We start from the raw sequence: 22,645 nt of genomic DNA on the forward strand, positions 1-22,645 counted from the left end.
TAGGGCTTAAAGCAAAGCAAAGAAGCTGCAAATTTGGCACAGGGAAACCTTTCTAGGGTAGAGAAACACTAGGGAATTGACTGAGAAGGTTAGAAAACCACTGGTGGTGGAAATCCTGTGAACCTCTGCTAAGAATGGTTTAGATGGTCATAATCCTATGGCAGGAAACAGGAATTAAATGATCTCCTGAATTGCCCTATTTTCTGTTCTAGGCAGAGAGAAAGCTTGTGAAGCAGTGCTGATGTGTTTAATAAATTCTCTTGCTCTAGCTCCTTTTGTTCTTCCTAATAACCAAAAAAATGCAAATTGTGCATTGTTTTTCAGACATCTCTTCTAAACATAACTTTTCCTTTCCTTCAAAGTCAGGGGAAAATTCCTTAATCAGAATCTTCCCTTATGAAATGGTTGTTTCTCTTGGCAGCTTTTCTTTGCAGTGATTCACTGATTCCCTTCAAGAAAAGACAGCTAGATAAAACTATGAGGATAACCAAAGCAGTGTAGGTAGGAACAGAGTGAGAGCTAAAATGTCACAGAAAAGTAAAATGTGGCATAATGAGCTCATGCATTTCTATGGTCCCCTTGATCATAACATTACACAGACAGTGGTGCTGTCTTTGGGTCATGCATGGCTACATCTTCTGTGAGAGAAAACAAGATTCTGAGTGAGGACCATTTCTTCTGTTCCAGATTAGATGTGTGTCATGGTTTAACCCCAGACTGCAACTAACTGCCATGCAGCTGCTTGCATCATCATCATCATAATGATAGTAACAAATAGTGAGAGAGGGGAATAAGGACAAGATGTAGACAAACAGTGAAAAAAAGCCTCTAAAAATGTGATTCTTCAGCCATTTCTTTAGTCTGCTTTCTGGGGTAGCTGCAGAGATACTTGTGATTGCCAGCAGAAGGGAGGAGGTGGTACGAGGGTATGAATCTTAAAGGAGGAGGAAAAGGATAGGCATCATCCTTACCTCCACAGTGACTACAAATAAGCTTGGAATGGTGCATTAAAAATGAAAACTGTTGCATTAGACCACCCTTCTAATTGCTGGTTTGCTGAACTAGAAGGAGAACACACAGCCGCCAGGCCCTCAAATTCTACTCAAAAAACGAAAAAAAAGAAACTACACCTAAATCTTCCTTTCCTCCATCCTTCAGATGTAACTCTTGCTTTAAAATGCCATCAATCTTTAATTAGTAACAATAATAAATAATAATTTATTTATCTAGACCACTGCTAATTACCATGTTTCTGCCCTCCCTGTTCTGTGGCCTGACATCAGGAAATACTGTGTATGATTTAAGGTCTTCCTTGCAGCACATCACCCGTTCTGCGCATCTCTTCCAGTGGTTGAGTGGATCTCTAATACCTCAGAGATGTCATTGTGGTACTGTATGAAATACCATGGCTTTAGCTAGTCAGCAGCATGTAAGAAACTCAAAATTGTCAAGGGATGAACACTTACTTGTATTTCTGACCTCCAAAAATGGTTTTATTCCATGTAATGATCACTGAAGTGATGAAATTATTACTTATTAAGTCAAAAAATTGGAGCATTTCCCTACTGCCACAAGCATATACCTAGATGTTTGTATTCACTTACACAGATTCTGTCATTCTGCTAGCTCTTGATGTGCAGCTGTCACTGTCTAGTCCCCCACTCTGATCCTCCCCAGCTGGTACTCTATAAAATAAAAGCATTGCATGAGTTGGATTAAAATGCCAATTTCATTGTTGTCCATTCTGCTGGATATAATTGAATAATTTTTCCCTCCCTGAAAAGATCCTAGATTCGTACCAGCAGTGCTGTTTAAGAAATTAGCACTGAGGCTCTCTACTCACTTACTAACAGGATTGTACTTTCCAAGAGATGAACCTGATTTCCAGACTGAGTTATTCTTCCACAACTGATAACGAGCTTGTTTTCATCATTCTCACTGCTTGCTCAAGTTGCATAAAGTGAGATATTTTACAGGCATCTCCTACATTATAACTATCTTTAAGCTACTTTAGTCAACAGCCCTGAGAGAAATAAAGTTAACTTTGCCATAAGCCCATAGTGATCACATTAATTATATTTATCTCCCTAATTATTTGTTAATTGGAATGCATATTAACCATGTCATTAATTTTTTCTGGATCAACATCACACTCACAAGCTTTTGATTATCTGAATTATCTCATTTACTTCTAAAAATGTTCTTACATTTCTTCAGGTCCTCTGAAACTTGCCATTGTTTTCCAATAAACTGAAAAAATTATATATGTGTCCCCCAGCCAGCTCTGCTGAAATAACTAGGTACAAATTACACAAAAATACAAATATCAAATTGCAAACCTTAGTATCAACTCATTAATGTCTTCCTGAATTATTCTTCATATGGAAATATTAAATAGTCTCAGCTATACCAAACATTTTTGTAATCCCAGATACACAACAGGAGTGCTTATTGATCTCTTTTTAATTAACTGTTATGGAGGCCAAGATTTCCCTTAGTAATGAATCACTACCAGAATTCCTGCAGCTTTGGTTTAGTCAGGAAAATATCAAATTCCTTTTATTCCTATCAATATTGGCAATAGCTTGTTCTTTGTAGCTGTTTTTTGTTATTAAATGCCTACATTCTCAACCTCTGGCTTCTATTCATTATTATTCTTTTTTTTTTTTTAAACAGCTCCAACTCAAAGTCTGCTTAGTTTTCTAATTAATATGATATTCCCTCTGGAAAAGAAGGGAGGCATTTTTTTAAGTATTCATGAGAAATACTCTTACTTAGCATTCCTAGTTTATTGCACTTTTATTTTCTTTTTACAGTGTTAAAGCTTCAAGTTGTTTTCCTCCAGATGAACTGGCTTATTTTAAAGCTAGAAATACAGTGGTTTGGGTGTTAATCATGCTTGCAGCAAACAGTGTAAACTGGTGTGATTTCTTGCACAGATGTGTAGATATATTATACATACAATATATAGGTATTGTATAATGATAGTAATATTTAGTAAATAGTGATATTTATATATAGTTTTTACTTAATAATCAGATCTTCTTGAGGTATAAATTGTGTTGTTCTTTTTTTTGTATTATCTATGTATAATTTGGTCTCTGAGTAAAGACAACCCTATGAATGGGTTTGTCTGTATTCGAGGTAGAATTGATTTAAACTGTTTTCCTTAATAAACCTTTGATATGTACTACTGGGATTTTGTTTTTGTTTACTGTAGGTAGGGGTCGAGATTGGGTAGGGTTTATTTGGTTGGTAGAGTCTCGGGTGTTGATTAATTAGGTGGTTTTTGTTAGATGTTGTTTCTAATTTTTGAAAGATGTTTACTTAGTGTTTTTACGGTGTTTTTGAATAGTCAAATGTATTTCTTTATTTTGTTTGTAGTTGGTGTATGATAGGGAATATAGTGTACTTATTTAAGTTAATGTCATGTTCCCTAGACCAGGTGTTGATAAGGTTGTTTTTGAAACGAGTTCTGTTGTTTGATTTAATCTTTTTTAGGAGTACTGTTTCTAAAGGACTTGTTTTTCAAGGCCTCGGATGGTGTTTCTGCCTGATTTCGAACTGAAACCACCACAAGAAGTTACACTGATTTTTAGGTTTGTGATTCGTATGCTAAGATAGCTCTTGGTGAATCTGCTTTTGCCACACACAGCATTTTGTGTTAGTGAGGAATCATCTGCCTCTCAACACTTCGTAGGTAGCACCGTGTCTTCCCTCCAATGCCCACGTCTGTTACTCAGAATTCAGTTGCTCATGGTGTGTTAATTTTCACCCCCTCCCCCTTTTGTTACATGCAGGTGCAATTGTTTGGGGATTTTCATTTGATTCAGTAGGTTGGAGCAGACACCATCTAGTAAACCATGTAGTATTTATAGGATACAGCATATTCATATCCAGCTTATTTCATAGGCATTTGGCAAAATGTGTCTCTTGAGGTGTCGGGAGCAGTGTAATTTTTACAGAAATTGCCATTCCCTTTCTTTTTTCCCCAAGCTGTTCCATTGTAAACACCGTAGAACAATTTTAGCAGCACAGAAGTTGAATTCCCTACACCAACTTGCTGCAACACCCCCTGGGCCATCCTGTCTGTGGCCCCAGTGCACGCAGGGTTCATGCACAAAGGCAGAATTGACCTCTTCTGTTGTGCCCTGATGTCATTGTGAGTCCAGGATGGTCTCAGTCAGGAAAACCTCTGAGACCCAGAGTTAGTTGGATTTATCAGTGACGGAAGTGACAGGTGCCACCAGTCCTCTTGATGGTGACACCCGGGACAGTCCCTGCTGCAGCTGCTGTTGTTGAATCAAGGCAAAGAGAAGAGGAGTTTGGACTCACCCTGTCTGGGAAACACCAAAGAGGGCTGCCAGTCAGATCAAACAGCATCACTTGTCAGTCCTTAGGAAAACAACAAATAATAATCCTATGAAAGGCTCTGATGTTAATGAAAAGACATTTTTTGAAGTGTTTCCAACCATCTCAGTTGCTTGACCCACTTTCTGAGCAACTGCACCCTCTAATGGGGTAAAACAAATTGACTTTCAAAGCAGCCAGTTTATTTTTCTATTGTTTATTCCTTTCTGGCCCTTACACATATAATACAACAGCCTGTTCTTGTGACAGTAAATCAAACACAGTTCTGCTGGATGTGGATTACAGGGGACATATGAATATTCAGTAAAAACTTCATATGATTCATCTCTACTCTGGGTCAATGAAAAGTACATAAACAGCTGTATATCTCCATGGTGAAATGAGAAAAGAATTTTAATCATAGAAAGGAGAATTTCCCTTTAAAAAAGTGGGGGAAAAATTTCCAGAAAAATAATTGATTTTTTTTCCCCTACTGTACGAAGCCATCTCATTTTACCAAAGCTTTTTGGGGAAGTGAAATTGGAAAAATTAATGGAGATGAAATAGACATTTAATCATGATGTTGCATCTTGTCCAACAGGTAATTCTCTAATGGACCAATGAAAGCCAACGATGACAAGTTGTGGTCAACAGTCCTTGAATGTGCTGATGGTTCTGCTCTCATTACTCTTGTCAGAAGGTAACTTTTATCTTTTACTGATGTGTGCCACAGCAAAAAAATAATCACAATTTAATACTGAGTTCCTACAAAATAAACAAGTCTAAATGATTTTTAATTGCCTAATAAATAAGTCATAGAATCATAGAATGGTTAAGGCTGGAAGGGACCTTCAAGATCATCTAAGTCCAATATAAATGAAGCCTCTTTGTATTTAAGAACTGGAAACTGGAATGTGAAATGGAATTGAAAATTCACTTTAAGAACAAAGCAGACTGGAAAGTTGAAAGAGTAGCTTTATTTCTTTGGATATGCTATTTTTTCAGCTCACCTGAAAGAAAAGAGTAATTTCTATTCCACCATAAAACACATCCATTTTGCTAAATAACTATTCTCTGGAAACAGCTAGTCAGGTTCCAGGTGTGTGTTTTTCTGTGTGCACACCAGAGAATGTACAGCACCTGAAGGATTGAACTTGGAAGCTGTGTAATTTTCCTGAATCTAAAGAATTAACTGGACCAGAGATGTTTCTTCTGATGTGGAGGGCTCTGATTATTGTTTGCATTTGTTCATCAGAAGTAATTTATGGCATTAGGGGTTTTTTATAATCATGAGTGAATATTTAAAATAAAATTTTAAAAGGCTGTCAGTCCAAATAGATTTGATCTTACATGTTTTTCAGTATCTTTTGTCCTTCAGTCTTGAGGCAGTTTTTAATACAAAAAGACCTTTTTTTTCTACCACTGCTTCTTATTCTCTTGTAGTACATCATATCCCCAGTCACCAGAGTTAAAATTTTACCAGGCGCCATGTTTCTTAAAGTATCCTTGTCCTCCAGTCAAAATTGTTACCACTGAGTCTGTGTCTTTAACACTCATAAAATATTAATACTCATATCTTTGCCAGTCACTTCAAGCATGTGTTTTGTTGCCCACAGTCTCATTGCTTGTTTGCAGTGCTCAAGTTGATTATTGCTAATGATAGTTCATTATTTAGCTCTGGCACAGCCCTTTTGCTAACAATGTTGTAGTGTTATCAATTAGACAACTCTTCTGCTCGTGTTAAATCACCATTTTCCTTTAGAGCCCTTCCCCGGGAATCCCCATGTATGGAACTTCCTAGTTGTGGAACTGTCCTATTCCTGTGATGGACTGGAATCAGGCACAGGGGCTGGAGCTGCTTCTTTGTCTTCCTCTACTAAAGAAATGAAAAAAAAATCTACTCCTCTGGTGTAGCAATGAACTTGGTTGTCAAGAAGTCTACAATGAAGTGATCAAACAGGGATCAAACATCACAAAATTGTTGCAGCTGCACCAGGCTCTTCTGTCAATTTTTAAGTTTTTTATACCTTTGCCATTCTTCATAGGGGATTTCTACTAGAGCTGTCCTGAGATGCCACTCCTCCAACTCATTTCCTCAAGTTGATACAAATTCCTGTGTTGAAGTTGAGTGGGACATTGTGTATGCAAATAGCTGTATTCAGCCACTGGTGTATTCCATCAAACCATCATTCCCTCAAACCCAGACATTTTTTTTTCCCCCTCTCTTAAAAGTACTGCCTATGAAGTGCAATGTTTTTATTTGAAACTAATTGCACACAGCTTTTATTTCTTACATAATCTATCTATTATCCTTCATAATTATTGGCTTTGTAAATGTGTTTCTTTTCATTTTGTTCCTCCTCGGCTTATTGGTGTTTTATTATCTCATGTCCTATATATTAGCATGTAGAGTCCAGGCTTAATTTGAAATCATCACGAGTCTTTCATGACATTCAAACTGCTCCTGCCTTGTGGAATTTTGCCACTGCCATCTGTAGGAAGGGGTTTAGGTCATTAGTAACTCACAACACATTTTACAGGAAGAAATTTATTATTATTTTTCAGCCAGAAATAAATGTAATTTATTTTTTGTCCAAGACAGATCAGTTTCCATAAAGGAAAACTACTGGCTTTATGCAGTGAATAATAGGGGGTGTGGGGGAGAAATTATGCTACTCTCACTGGAATATAAACCTCATTTTTAACCTGAGCTGAAATGAAAATCTAATGGCAAGATTCCCTTTGAGTGCCCTAGATTTACAGACTTCCATCTGTAAGATACTGCTTTACTTCCAAGTCTTTGGTATGCTAAGATTAACAATCTCAGTAATCAGTTTCTGGGTTGAAAATACTGAAACCTGAGGTATTTTATTTCAGTGCTAGCAAGATCACAGTGATGTTTTAGGGGTGGTGAACACTCACTGGTTTTACTGGGCACACCAGGAATGTATAATAAAGGGAGGAGCACCATGCAGTCATGCTGGAAGGATGACTTCCGGACCACTAGCTCTTAGATTGGGTTTGCAAATCTAAACCTTTTCATTTATATGATTGAAATACATTTACAAGATCAGTGCTGATAGCAAGGCTTATATTAACAAGCAAAAATCATCAGCTTATTTGCACATTACAGTATTTTTTCTTTGAAGTAGGAAATGAACATCCACACAGCAAGTTAACATGTGGTAAAATGCATGCATATGAATATTTCTGTGGTTCCATATGGAAAGCTGATAAACACCAGCCATCCAGAGAGTCTTGAGGTTTTAAAAATATAGTATCTAAATTAGAAATGTACATTAGGCAGATCTCTAGCTGTGACCAGATAGAGAAGTAACAGTTTGACATGTGCTGGCTGTTTATTTTTTAAGGTAAAGTAGGTAAGTCTTGTCATGATGAAGCATGACAGACTATTCTCTTGAAATCAGTTGGAAAGAGAGAGGATCATCTGTGGCAACTGTTCAGTAACTGTTTTCAAAAATAGCCTGAGAATTTGCACTCATGACTCCAGACACAGCTGCACCTTTGCAACAGACAACTTAAGGCCTTTACAGGTACAATGCAATAATATCTGAAGTATTTCCATAGAAAGAAGGTCCTTTAAACCTGGGGATTTAAGTGATTTTCAGAAAAAAAAACTTGGAAGAAAATAAATCCCACTTTGTTTATTGTCTCTCTGATCCACAGAGAAGCAAAGACAGCAACTGGAATTGCAGAGATTACAATAAACTGAGGAAGTGTTTTCTCTGTGTGCTAGGTCTGGCTGGGGTGGGGTCAAGGCTGTGTTTTAGGCTGGTGACCAAAGCAGTGCTGGTATCACAGAGCTGTTGTGGCTGGTGACAGGCTGGCACTGCTGACCTAGACTGGCCAAGGTCATTTCCATTCCACAGGATGGATGCTCAGCAATGAAATTGGGGTGGGACTTTACTCAAAAATTGCTCAGGGACTGGCTGGACATCTGCTGGTAGTGAGTGATTACTTTAGCATCACTTGTGCTTTGTTTTTTGTTGTTGATGGTGTTGTGTTGTATACAGTGTTTATCTCAAGCCATGAGTTTTCTCTTTGCTTCCTGATTCCCTGGCCTATCCCACTGAGAGGGGGAAGCGAGCAAGCAGCTGTGTGGTGTTCAGCTGCCCAGTAGGGGTAACCCACCCCACACTGACTGCCCAGCTCAGAATGGCATTCAGTCATCACATCATGCCTTTATTTAATCACGGACACATTTTGCTATTTAAGGATTTGCTTAGGAATGTTTTATTGAAGACATCCCTCCTCCGAGGACCTGATGTTCTCTTATTTCTCCCTTCCTTCTGTAATCATGCTTTCCTCAGTTTTCATTCTCAGAGAAGTTTGGGGATCCTTTTCTTTTTAAAACATGCAAAGGAGCCATGTAGGGATCAGGAGACACTTCCAGATGTGCAGTTAAACCAAACACTTGGCAGTGACAAGCAGGCTTAACCTCTGAGTGGTAGGGACAGGACCAGAGGACATGGGCACAAACTGCAACCAGAGGCTCCCTCCGAGTGTCAATAAATGCTTTTTCTCTGTGAGGGGAACTGATCAATGCCACAGGTTGCTTGTGGAGGATGTGGAGTCTCCATCCTTGGCGATACTCAAAAGCCATTTGGAAGCGGTTCTGGGTACCAGGGTGGCCCTGCCCGAGCAGAGGATTTGCATGAGATGGCCTCCAGAGGTCCCTTCCAGCTGCAAACACTGAGGTTTTTCACAACATAATCTATCCTGGCACACTTTTATTACTGCTAACGTTAATTAAGGACAAGTGTGCAACAAAGTACTTGTTCAAACAAACCCATTCCCGTGCAATTACATGCTGTGTGGATTTTATGACAGAATTTGAACATGCAGATTTGTTACAAGAGTTACAGAGGGTGTTGAAAACTTAAGTCTAAAGAAAGTTTCTTTTACTGATGATAGCATCCTCACAGTTGGAACACATATTTGTTTCCCAGATAGGGCAAGAACAGGTAGGTAATTAGTTTTGTCAATATCTGTATTCATTTAGAAATTACTTTCTTCCAGCACTTTCAGCTCCTCATTGAATTAATCTACAAATATAATTTCTTCTTTCATGCAAGTAATGATGCCAGGTATATGTGTGCATACATAAATATTTGGAGTGAGCTTTCTTGACTCTGACCGCAGTACAAGATTATCTTGTCATCAGCCTAGTACTCTGCTTTTTGTTCTAGACTTCCTCTGTCTTACACACAAATAAAGTGATCTCCACTGTCACAATCCTTAAAATTTGTCTTGAAATTAATATATTTTATAAAGTTGACAAACCAAAGTGTTAGGAATAGGATTTTTTTTAAAATCAAAGTTAAAAAAAAGAGAATTAGACAGGTAAGGTGCACAGATGCAATTGTAGATCAAGAGGGGCTCTGTGCAGAGGGGTACAGTGCAGTTCAGCTAAGTCCATGCAAGTCATTATGTGTAACCTCTTGTACTGGTAAACTGCAGAAAACTTATGCACCAAATTACATGAGTTAATTCTGTCAGTCCAAAGTGAATACATAATTTATTAATTGATGTAACTTTATGAACTGCAGCTGCCCACAGTATTGCTGAGCCTCAGTTCTCCAAAGTACCAAACATTTCACTGCTAAGAGGATGCAGACTTGGCTTCCACATTTCACACTCGTAAGAGGTTAAGCCCTTTGAGGTGTCTGTGGGGTACACGTACTCTTAAATGATGGTGTAAGACCTACCATAATACAAACTGTGAATGTGGAACCAAACATTGACTCCTAAAAGTCTTTCAGGAAGCTGCATATGGTTGCTTATGACCATTTTGGAAGGAATCTCTACCCTGCCCCCTGCACAATCGAAAAACTCAGAAACTCAGGGAAACTAAGATGAGAAGAGGCTATCAGTGGACAGCTTCTTTTTTCCCCCAGTAAAAGTGATGGTGAAATCAGTGTGACACAGAACTGCAAAAAAGAAAAATGTTCTCAAAGCTGTAATAAACACTTTACATGAGAACTTGTTAAAGGAGAAATGTAAGAACTCCCAGGAACACCTGTATTTTATTAGTTCTGTCTATTTGCAAATTCAAAGTTGCTCGGATTTCTTATAGTGTTTGTAATGACTGTTTCTGATAGACTATTCATTATCAAAGATTGACCTTTAGAGAAGAAGAAAAGAAATCAGAAACAGTAAACCAAGTGCCATCAAACTTTCATTGCAGTTTCTACACAGACTTTTTGTTTTTATTAAGTCGTCCCTGGAGAATCAAGCATGAACATTGTTGGGTGTTATGGATATCCCTATAACTAGAACAGTAGTATGAAAAAATTTCTCTAAATAATTTTGTGTCTCTTAACATGGAGGGCATTACTCCCTTCCCTTAAAACAAACAATTGTAATCAGAAACATAGAAGCAACAAAACTCAAAATACAACAGAAGTCTGAACATTGTTACCTTTAAGTACTAAATGTTAAAACATTGAAAGTTCTGAACTACTGACGTTTTTCAGAATTAACCAACAGTTGTTTAGCCTTGAAAAATGAGAGTTGATAAGATGCAGATAACAGAAGTGACTGACAAAGCCAATGTTGTTTTTGTTTTCCAGTGTTGTCCGCGCATTTTCGGGTCTGCGAACCATACACGGACTACAAAGGTCGCTACCACTTTGGTTTTCACTGCCCCCGTCTTTCTGACAATAAATCTTACATCTTTTGCTGTCACCATAACAATACAGTGTTTAAATATTGCTGCAATGAGACAGAATTTCAGACTGTTATGCAGATGAACTTAACAGGGAATGCAGATGGATATATGCATAAGTAAGTAAATGAGTTTTAAAGTACTTTTCACCAAACTGTTCCTGGTCTAATAACAGAGTCTGAGGTGCACTTAATGATGGAAGTAATTAGAATAATTACATGTACAGAAATCCATTACTAAAAGGGATTTTGTTGTTGCAGAGCTCCTAAAAGAAAGAATATTTCAGCTTTGCTTTCTTTTCTTTGACAGGGGCTATAAACATTGCAAGGAGAGTAAAAGTTGCATATAAATGTGACAAATAAAAAGTTACATATAAAAGTTAGAAAAGTCTTTTCCCTGACCCTAATTTGATCCAAACTATGTTTAAATGTGCATCAGTAAAAATAAACCCCAAAGCTGTTCACAGGTGAGAGAGGAAGTGAGTTGACATTTTCCATATCAACCCAAATGCCCTATTTGGAATCCCTGATGTTTTTGAATCTTAATCTCTTGTAACAAATCACTAGCCTTGGGGAACAGAATGTATTTGCTTTTATACCAACATTGTATGGTCTCCTTGCCTCTTACCTGGGATACTTCCATGTTCTGCTGAGGGCTGTCCCCCAGAATAAATGTCAGTAAGTTTTTTTATTTATAAAGAAGTAGGAAGTAGCAAATAGATCTTTGTTACTGAATACCTATTTATAGGAACATAATATTCCCTTGTGGTCAGTTTCCTGTTTAGTATTGACATTCTGGCCATACTGATCTCCTGTGATTTCCCTTGGTGTAATCCCCAAGATCGAATTCTGATCAATCTGCTTTCCCTGCCATTTTATTCTGGTATTCAGCCCCTGCAGGACAAGAAAGGGGCAGATTAAAGACAAGTGGAATCACAGTGTATGGATTGCTGTTTACAAGAGGATTTTGGTGTTTTCTGTGGTGCCAGTCAATTGGTGTGTTGTAGTCACCCCAATGGGAGCAGGTGCAGGGCGGTTAGGAGATGATGGTGCTGGAATACAGTTGCTGGCTGGTCTAACTTACTGTGTGCAGCTGTGCTCTGCTTGAGGAGCCAGCAAAGCATTCCCTTCCTTAACACCCACTCCTCACACAGACCTGCCCAGACAAATTTCAGTCTTGCATAGACGTAGAAGTTGCATTCTCTAAATTTACTGGTTGTTAACGTGTCAATCACCTGCAAAGACAGACAAAAATAGACTCTACCCATATAAGATATCTTTAAATCAATGTGGATCTATACTGTTGTGTTACTTTATGTGCAGTTACATCCTTCAGGTGAAATTTTCTTGCCTTGGCTTTGTAGTGCTTCTGGGATCATGAAAACAGATCACACAGAACACTGGGAAGATACTGTAGTACCAAGCCTGTTAAAGACCATCCACTTTCTCCATCTTTTGTGCAGCCCAGACAATCCAGCAACTTCTGCCTGGAGCTCCCCAAATCTAGAAACATAAATAGTCCCAGGCAACCAGGTGGAGTTTATAGCCCCAGTGCTCCCATATAGTGTGTGCTCTACACATGCTAAAAAAAGAGGATGTGCTGCCCCTTTGTGTACTGGGGTGGCCCTGCTCCCTCAGCCCTGGATGTCAGAGGGGTCCTCACAGGACTCTCAGAACAGAAGGGCTCTGAAGGTAGTCACAGACAGAACCAGAATCTACTGCACACTTAGAGTGGTAAAATGAGCCTCAAGAATGGGCTCGTGAGGCGGTTGCCCCCAGGCTTTTCCAGGTCTTTGTCCTGTACACAGCAAATTTGTTTTATTTCTTGCTGTGCTGTTCTGTAAACCCTGCATCAGTACTGCTGATCACCCTGTCTCTCAGAGGTCAGGATGTTACCATCAAAGGCAGTTCTGACAAGTACTAAGCCAATGCTTCAGGCTTTTCCCAGTGTCTCAGCAGCTTCTCTGTGTAGTCATGGCCAGAAGTTACTCAGCTAAGGCTCTTCTGCCCTTCCTTTCACCAGCAACCTGGAATGTAGAGGGCAATCAGCCTTTCCAAGGCAGAGGAACAGGTCCAGGCTGATTGCAAAAGATGCCCTGGGACACAGAGCATTTCTCTGCCTCCAGCGGTGTTTGCCCACTCACATCTGCACACGTGCACACACCCCTGGAGAAATAAATCCAGGGGTCTTCACATCACAGGGCTGTTGTGTATGCAAGCAGTTTGGAAAAAAATGTGAGTTTGGTATTCTGTGAACTACAGCATTCACTTTGATAAAAATATTAAGAGCAAAAAGTATTATATTAGTTTTCATGTAAAGCTATTTTTTAAAAGTCACCTTGTTCAATTGTGATGGAGAAAGAGGTACCTGCGTAGTTTTTGTTGATAAGATTTGTGGTTGAGAACTACCTGCAGAATATTTACCATCCAATCCAGGACTTCCTAGGGGCATCAGATGTGCATGAACTTTTGCGAAGGTATGTGACATCCTAGTGGATACATCCTAGTAAAAAGCCTCTGGAGTTGTAGTGTAGAGAAGTGCCGGAATTGGTGTTGCCTTGTTCCTCAAACATCATTTCTGATAAATCTGTCAGGAGCAGGAAAATGAAGAGATGATGCTTCCTACGTAAAACTCCACCCTTGGAGTAAGACAGACAGGAAAGATCTCCTCACCCTGAGCTGAGTGATATTGGTAGAAAACTCCCTGGTATTTTTAGAAGGAGCAGAAAGAAGAGAACTGTGTGTGCCTACATTAAAAACATTGCAAAAAGCTTCTTAAGTAATACTCTGACTTTATCTATCGTTCACAATAATTTGGTTTCGAATGCTTCCAGGCTTCAGTTTACAGTGACAAAGTCAGCTCTTTGTTTAGATCTAATTTCACACACCACTGAAAAAAAATCTGATGAAACCTATTGTACTGTGGCAAGGGAGAATAATTTAAGATATGGGAAAAGCAATGAACTTAAAAAAAAAAGGATTATAGTTTTCAGGGAAGAGTGATTCAACATTATTGCTTGGTTTATTTCAATTATATTATTTTGTTTATTTTTCCCCTTAGCCATTCTTGTGATTACCAAAACAAATTTTTTGTTTTATAATACAGTTGAGGGAAAAAGTTAATGAAATGACTTGTGACTTCTTTGATATGGCACAGCTCAAAGGGCACATTTGTCTTCACCAGTCCCACAATGCAACTATAGCCACTTCAGTTTACGTTTTTCCATTACTGTAACACAATATTTATATGTTTTTTTTTTATAAGAGGAAAATATGGGAGTATTGTATCTTTGCAATCATGCAAATTAATCTATTATGTTTTTGAATATGAATAATTCATTTGATATTAAATATAGAAATAAAAATTATGTCCAACAGACAGGAAAAGCTCTGTAATCCAAAGTGTTTTCCCTTAGAACCATCTAAGAAATTGTTTAGCTATTCTTAAAAATAGTATTCATTTGAACCTAGTTTGTCCAGTTTTCATAGTCAGGTTTTTCTGTTCTGCCCATTTTGGTGGATTATCAGTAGCACTGCTATGACAGGGGTCCTTAATCTGCTACTGGAGCAATGGTCTGGCAGTCTGTAGTGTATCCATGGTTTTGATTATCTCTTAGTCTGGTTTGTCTGAGTGGAATGGCTTTTGCACACCTCATTCCAACACTGGCACCCAAAGCAGTGTGAGAACAGAATAGCACCATCTTTCTCCAAGTACTGAGTGTCCCCTGCAGAAATGGTATTTGCTTAAGTAGCACTCAGTCATATTTACAAGAAAGGAAAAAAAAATCATCAATGCCACAACCAGCTGTTGCAAAAATATGTAATTTGGCAGGGAAGACCTCTCAGGTACAGCAGGAACAGATTCCTCAGGAAAACCCAGGACTGGACAAAGGCCTGGAGATAATTATAAAAGAAAAATGGGGAGGGAAATCTCATTTAAAGCATAGAAGCAAAAGCTGCACTGGTTTCCTTACACCAAGGCTGCAATCTTGCATTTCCTAGGAACGGCCCCTTTTAAGTAGAACAGAACTATTTCCATGACCATCTGCCCACATTTAAATCCTGCAGCTGTATAATTCAGCCTGCAATTTTTCAGATTTGTTGTTTTTTTCAAAACTGAATTCACAAATGCATTATTTTTTGTTCATGTGCTGCACTACTAGAAGAAAAGAAAAGAAAATCTACTAAAAAGATATAGGCTAGTCATAACCAGCTTGTTATCTGTCTCAAAAAGTGAATGAATGAGACGGATGCAACTTGATACACTCTGTAATGGAACAAACCCTATAATTTGAATCTCAGCAAATTTAGAATCTGTCCACACTTCAGTTTTAGTAAAAATTAAACTTCTGCCCAAAAGAACAGGAAAACCAGATTGCAAGAATAAACTGGCAATTAATTCATTCAGGCCAGAAAAATGAGAGCAAGTCCTAGAAGTTCTTGGATTCTGAGTTCTTTTCTATGTTTCTGGCCTTACTGTAATTTAGTGTAAATAAAATTATTTATTTTCTAATGAGGACATCTTCTTGATATGCAGGGCAGTTTTAATTTTTATTAGTAGCCATCAGAAAAATTACCATTTTCTACCACCTTAATAGCTGGAGAAACAGAAGATATCAATGTATGGAATATCCTTCTGCATACTAAACATGCTACTTACTATTTTTACTTGTGATTTTTCACAAGGCCCTTTTGATAGTGCTGTTTTCCCATTGTATGTTAATTAATATAAAGCAGTCTTTCATTTTTTGTACTTGTGAGAAACAGATTTTTTTAGGAGGAGCACATGAATAGCTTACATATTGGCATGATTATCAAAGTGCTGCTTTAAATTGGAAACACTCAAAATAGCTCTAATTTTCACTAGTCAAAATTTTGGTGGATGAAATTAAGTACCTAAAATACAAAAAAAATTTTTGAGTTAACTAGAAAGAATGTTTTTGCATCTCAACTTGTTGCCAAAACAAATATGTTCTGATTGTGGGTCAAATGCAGCTCATCTGTATGCAAAATGGATCCTATTGGCAATAATGAAGAGCAAGAATGGGATTTGTCCAAGTGCATTTCTTCCTGACTTTTTCAGCTTTTGCTTGCCTTTTATTTATGTTAACAGAAAATAGAAGAATTTACCTCAATAGGACTAAATCTACCGGAAGTCAAGAACAGCACTGCTGAGAAGCCTGGATTAACCAGATCCTGTTTTACTTTCAAGGGCCTGAACTGCAGATTTTACTGCATTACTAAGATCTATCCTCTGTTAGTCTTGCATGTGTAAGTCTTTAGCAGAGTCTTTGCCTCTGCTAAGTTAAGGGTTTTCAGAACATTAAACTTTACCTACTTCTAATCCTTCTGGAAATGTTCTGATTTTTTTTTTCTTTTTTTTTTTTTTTTTTAATTTTAACTCTAGGCTTGTGTAGTCCTAAAGTTATGCAGGAAGGGAGCCATTAACAGCTTGGACCTTCCTCTTGTTACTTAGATATTTAAAATGGAACCTCATTTAATCTAAGGGCTTTATAGCTGTGCAGTGGAAAAATCATTCCCTGAAGAATGAGTCTCTTGAAGTGCTGACAGACAGCAACACAGACAGTAAAATTCTGATTTTTTGTTTCAAATCCTGATTTTCTTAAAAGTATAAAATGGAAGAATCATACAATAGTTTAAATAGAAATGAAAGTTCAAAGCAGAGACTTGAAATCTTTTGATCCAGAAAGGCTGGAGGACATGTTTTTAAAATACCAAAATATCCTTCTGGTTTGCACATATAATATATTTTCTCATCCTTTTTTTTCTTCTTGCCACATTTCCATTTTGATAATTGTCTTAAAAAAAATATGATTTCCTCCAAGTTTCTCTGACTGCCTATGAAAGGAGAGCATGGTTGACTGTGTGTTCAGTTTTGAGTTCAGCTCCATGCAGATGTGGGTTGCCCACCTATGACTTGGATATAATTTTTCTGAGACTGCCTTCCTAATGACATTTTTTACTAACATCCCTTCAGCTTCCTCTTGGTTTTACAGTCTCCAGTACATGTACTTCCACATGAGCTCATGGGTCTAGATCAGCCTTTCTTTTGCTATCTACCTAACAATCTCATTTTTATACATTTCTTTCCATCTCAGTTCTGATCTCATTCTCCCCACTCACACAGTTTCCAATCCAAACTGCATTTACACCTGACAGTCATTTTTCTTTTAATAATACTTCATCTTCAGCAGGGCATTAGCACTTCTTCCCCTTTTTGATCTCCACATTTTTGACCCCTTACAATTTTTCCTCCTGTTTCTCCCCCCTTTCTTTTAATACCATGAGTCATCTGTCACAGCTTTACAACTCTCTGCACCATATAATTGCCATGGCCTTTATCTATATATACACATTATAAATACACCAACATATACATGTCAATGTTGTACATATTTTCCTTCCTGTGAAGTGCATTGTCTAACATGATTTTGCCAATGTTCTTCCTACCTAAAATTTATTACCAGCCATATTAAGAGGTCTTTAGCAGCCACTCTGGAAAGCCTACGGACAGATGAGAAGGACAAAAATTTTTGTAAGACAGGTGACTTTAGTTTCTAAAAACCATGCTTATAGCAGTATTCATATTGAAAAAAATAGCTAATTTTTAAAGATATGTGCTTTTGAACAATATTTTGTTTCAGCCATCAATAAATAATTAATGAAACAAACAACCTTGATGAACTAACACAGTGACCACTACTGAGAGATAACTTTCTTTGTTGTCCCTTCCTTTCACAGCAACTACAGTGCACTGTTGGGAGTGTGGATCTATGGCTTTTTTGTGGTGATCTTACTGATACTGGACCTTTTATATTACTCTTCAATGAACTATGATATTTGCAAATTTTACCTGGCCCGCTGGGGAATCCATGGAAAGTGGATGACACCGGGACAGAGCCGATGGATTAACCCTGCTCAGGACCCAAGACAGACACAGCCTCAGCCAGAGACACAGCCTCAAACTCAGCTCCAGCCTCGAACATCACAGACAGTACACACCTTAAAAGGAGATGCATTAAACCCACCCCTGGTGTCTTTTCAGAGTACATCTGCCTGGTAAGTAAGCTAAGCCATATTGAGATAAATTCTTTTGCTGTTTTGAAGTGTGAACAATCCCCTGTGTCTGGAAGTGCCTGTGAATTCAGGCTGAACAGCACCACTTCTAGCACATAATTATTTATATCATGACCTGTCTTATTGAATTACTGCTTAGGAGTAATATCTTACTCTGAAATATATTAAGTCATCTTTTAATCCTTTTCTTGGAGAAACAGATGCTGCCATCTTTCAGTGCTGAGCAGTTTTACTACTGTGTCGTGCAAACAAACTACAAATCTGCATCAACTATAAAAGTAGTTTTAATCTGGTCTCAAAGACTAATTGCTATGTGTATCTGTTGCTCTTGTTTTAAAAGATTCTATAAATAGTGACGTTGGGATAGCTTCAATGTGAGATGTCACAAATCCTCTCTATCTGTGGCATGAAACACAGAAACAACATAAAAGCCAGGTTAGTTTTTCATATGCACAGCCAAAAAAGCTTTGCTTGATCTCATTTGACAAAGTAACACAAGTAGGCTACTGTAAGGTTAAATGCTATGAAACCAAGACAAAACCTCCAACAAAACTCCTCAGACCAAAAGGGAGGCAGATCTATGGGAGCAAGCAGAACTTGCAGTATAAATAGAAAAACTAAACATAGCCACAGGACAAAATGACGTTGAATTATTTTGGACTGGTTTTGCAAGAAAATGAAAGCAAAGGGACGGAGCTGAGTAAAACATTTCTCTGAAAAAGGTGTCAAGAAAGGCAGGGACTTTTTTCCTTACCAAGAAAGCATTAGTACTTGGAAGAATGCAGAGAGAGTACCGAGTCACCACTGTATTTTAGAAGAGTTCCAGAAGGCTGAGTTGTTGAGTTTTGGCAAAATAAAGTGATCTAAGAATGTGCAGGATGAAAAAGATGACAGCAGTTCCTGGAGCTGTGGAGCCCATGAAGCCTCAGCAGTGATGCCGGTCTGAAACCTTTGGGTATCGCTGGGTTGCAGATGGGATGGTAAATCCTATTATTTCATTGTTTGCTCCTTAATTTTAAGTGTAAATAGAGAGCAAATAGAGCTAAAGGTTTGTTGCAATAGGGAAAGAAGTGATGGTTAATTCAGTGATAGAGGAGGTTGCTTGGCACTGGATGTATCCAGTGCAGATCTGACTGAAGGACCATTCCAGCAGTGCTTGCCCAAACAGAAGAGTCTGAGGCTGCTACTGAAGAGAGAAAATTGCTTGTGCTTTGTTGTGAGCATTCTCCTTTTCACTTCTTCTTTCCTTTTTCCTTGCTCTAATTCTTCCAGCTTTTTTGCAAATTGATTTTACATTCTCCAGTTAAAATTACCATGTATGTTAAGAACTACATTTGTAGTACAGTAATGGTATCCTGGTTTAATATGTGTGTGTAAATGTACAAAAATTATGGCATCTGCAAATTTATGTACTATTAGTTTGCTCTAACATTATAAATTGAAACCATTCAATATTCTTGAAGGCTTGATTCCTGGTCACCTCTCATGACTGACTCCTGTTCTGTTTCTTTACTTTTCCCAAAGCGTTAAGCAGGCCATGTATGTTAGGATCAGGTGAGCACATCCCATATGCTCCTTGTCCTGTGATGGCAGGAGATGAGCATTGATAAGCCACTCCAGTAACACTCATTTCTTCCCCAGTGCTCCCCTCAGCTCCCACAAAATTATTCTTTTCCCCTAGTCCTTTCCTTGCTTGGAAGGAAGAGGAAGAAATAAATAGATGCTTCCTTATCAAAACCCTATTTATCCCCTGTATTTCAGCATGTAAAACACTACACTAGCTTCTGTATTTTCATTCTTGTAACCTGCAACTTTTGGAACTTGGAGCCTCTGAACCAAGAGCACAGATGATTCAGTCTGAGCTGGATACAGAAAAAATAGCAATAGGCACTGGTGATCAGAGGCAAGATGTTTAGCATGCAAAAGAGGATTTTGAGTAAACAGCTCCCTCAGAAAATGACAGATTTGTGTACTACAGCAATTGCTAAAACAGTGGGGAGTGGGTTGCCTGGCTATTTATTTCTCTGTTAGATAATCTGCAGGTTATATAGATGAAAGTATGATAATTTTGCCCTACAGAAATTAAGCTTAGTTTCAGAGTCTGATTTTCTTCTGCAGTCCATATTTGATGAATGACCTCAGGACACTGTCTTCTCAAAATGTAACCATACTATTACTGAAGAAGTGAACACTTACTGGATTTGTGATTTCCATCCCATTTTTAAAATCACTGAGTCTATTAAAAGACCTGTTTTAAATTTTCTACCTGAATTTCCATTATTCTAGATTATGACACCTGCTTTGGTAACACACCAGGTTTCCAGTCTAAAAAAATCAACTTTTCAGTTTATGTTGCCATTTTAATGTGTCCTAAACTTATCCCAGATTTTCTGTCTGCAGAGAAAACAAGCATTTTTCTTTAGCACCTCACAAACACACTATGTGTGTGTGTGTGTGTGTGTGATATCATACCATAAGAACAGTTCCTGTGTACAGATGAGCATTTTGAAAATGCAGAATAGCTCTTTGAATCCTGACAGGTATGGATTTATCCCCAGGCATAAAAAAACTAAAATACCATTAAAAACATTTTCCAGTTTTTAGGTTTTTGTGATGACAGATATTGCTCAAGTTGTTAACTTCCTGTACTACATTCATCTGAGCACAGCTAAAAATATGCCCATTCTAGAAGACACTACATGATGATAATAGGAAAGTGATTCTTGCAAATCCCTCGAGTACTGCAGAGAAATGACATTGTAAGGAACCGTCCCAAGAAGGATGTCAGGATTAGCCTATAGCTTGTAAAGTAGTTTTCAGAACTTCCTGGATTAAAAAAATGATGTAACTGGTTTTTATTTCAGCATTTATTTCATTGCCCTAGTTTAAGTGCTATGAATTGGCAATGAATTGGGTGTGTCAGAGGGAAAAATCAAGCAAGTTATAGTATAGAGTGGGTAGAACCATCCCTATGATGTTTAAATATTTGTCACAGTGGATCACTTCGTTGTTTACTTGAGACAAAGAGAACCATGTATAGCCATAATATTATTATAAGTAAAGAGGTCTGGAATCCATTAGGGAAGCCGCTGGCTGCTCTTGCAGTGTTGTGCCAGGATAGGAAGAAAAATCATTAATCTCAGGAGCATCCAACCCCATTTGGACTAACAAATGGGTTTGCTTCATCCTGTAGCATGTGGATTTTGCAGCCCAACTAATGCTGATTTCTTCTTTAGTATGAAAACCACCTGAGAGCTGCCCAAGGCCTGTGTGGGCAGAAAGTCATGGTGGATGCACCTTCTGCAACCCCAGCGCCGGCACAGCGCGCAGTGACTGAGCTCACACAGCCATACTTTCTCTCATGATGATCCTTCAGAGCATGATCTGGGCCCTCCACACTTCCTGGCCCAAGAGAGAACCTGCAGTCTGGTTACCTGGGCAAGCTTTTACACCTGGAGATGGAACTGCAACAAGCAGCAGGCAAATTATTTCTACTGCTCAGCAAAGTAAAAGCCAGGGAGGCAATAAAATGGAACATTGCCAGCTGGGGAATCAAAATCCTGACTGCTGAAACAACTTGTTCTCACAACTGTGGGAATATTGTTAATTAATAGTAATTAAAACAGTCAGACTAAAGAGGAAGATCACATTAAGAAGTGTGGGCCAGGGCAGCCTGGCAGAATTCCTCCAGGTCCTCTGTGGCTGTGTTGTGTTCTGGATGTGAGAGGGAGACTTGATCCCTCAGCCTTGATCTGCTGATGTTAAACTCCTCCTCAACTCCATCAAGGATGCAAATCACAGGAAATAAATACTGTCCTAAAGTCCAACATTTGCTTCTGTGTTCTTTGCCTTTCTGCATGACAGCAGGCAGAGGCACTATCTGTGATCACACACCTGCTCTGTGACTCTCAGTTTCAGAAACCGTCTGCTTGGCTAGAATCAGGAAAGGAGCAGCCCAGCAGGGTTAGCCCCTGTTATTTCCTTCACACAGCTGGAATGTATTAGGCAAAGGCAAGTCTATTTTACTTTCTCTTATTAAATGCTAGAATCTGCTTTTGCTGTGAATTCCTCTGGGGCACTTTGTCTTTTGGACAACAAATAGAATAGTTTCTAGCCTGCTACTGTTCACCTGCTACTTGACACCTCTTCAGATGACTATCAAAGCACTAGAGAGAATAAAGCCTATAAAAATACTGGCAGAGTTTAGGAGCCAGCAGGTAACTGAGCATGTCCTCAGCAACTGTACAAAACCACATGACTATTTTGCTGGTGGCTAAAAAGACCATGTGAAAGAATTTGTTTTGATAGCAGATTTTTAAACAGGAGGTAGGCTATCACTGTAGTGCTTCCTTCAGCGACTTGTAGGAGCTGCAATCTTGCCTTTGTTATGGGACATTCGTGCTGCAGTGTGTCACTGTGCACACAGCGCACCAAAATCACAAGCCATTGTGGTGACAGAGGAGTTTGTGCAGAGGCTGCTCTTGATACAGTTATTTACAGTAAACAAGGG

The 22,645-nt window shown here is 38.4% G+C and overlaps 1 protein-coding gene across 1 annotated transcript; it reads left to right on the forward strand.

Annotated features, from left to right (window-relative positions):
- The first annotated feature begins 4,983 nt into the window (after nt 1-4,983).
- On the forward strand, nt 4,984-20,739 carry SHISAL1 (shisa like 1). The gene is made up of 4 exons (XM_041407197.1): nt 4,984-5,050; nt 10,944-11,157; nt 17,800-18,117; nt 20,733-20,739. The coding sequence occupies exons 1-4, from the start codon at nt 4,984-4,986 to the stop codon at nt 20,737-20,739; spliced, it is 606 nt and encodes a 201-aa protein (XP_041263131.1).
- Nucleotides 20,740-22,645: the final 1,906 nt, after the last annotated feature.

This window comes from Onychostruthus taczanowskii, unplaced genomic scaffold (genome assembly GCF_017590055.1).
Source record: "Onychostruthus taczanowskii isolate IOZ18803 unplaced genomic scaffold, ASM1759005v1 scaffold259, whole genome shotgun sequence".
NCBI lineage: Eukaryota > Metazoa > Chordata > Aves > Passeriformes > Passeridae > Onychostruthus > Onychostruthus taczanowskii.

Bases quoted from the DNA above. Each gene is read 5' to 3' on its own strand.
- SHISAL1 (XM_041407197.1), top strand. From the start codon at position 4,984: ATGACAAGTTGTGGTCAACAGTCCTTGAATGTGCTGATGGTTCTGCTC. The intron at 5,051-10,943 runs GTAACTTTTATC...TTTGTTTTCCAG, and splicing joins CTCATTACTCTTGTCAGAAG to TGTTGTCCGCGCATTTTCGG. The intron at 11,158-17,799 runs GTAAGTAAATGA...TTCCTTTCACAG, and splicing joins GCAGATGGATATATGCATAA to CAACTACAGTGCACTGTTGG.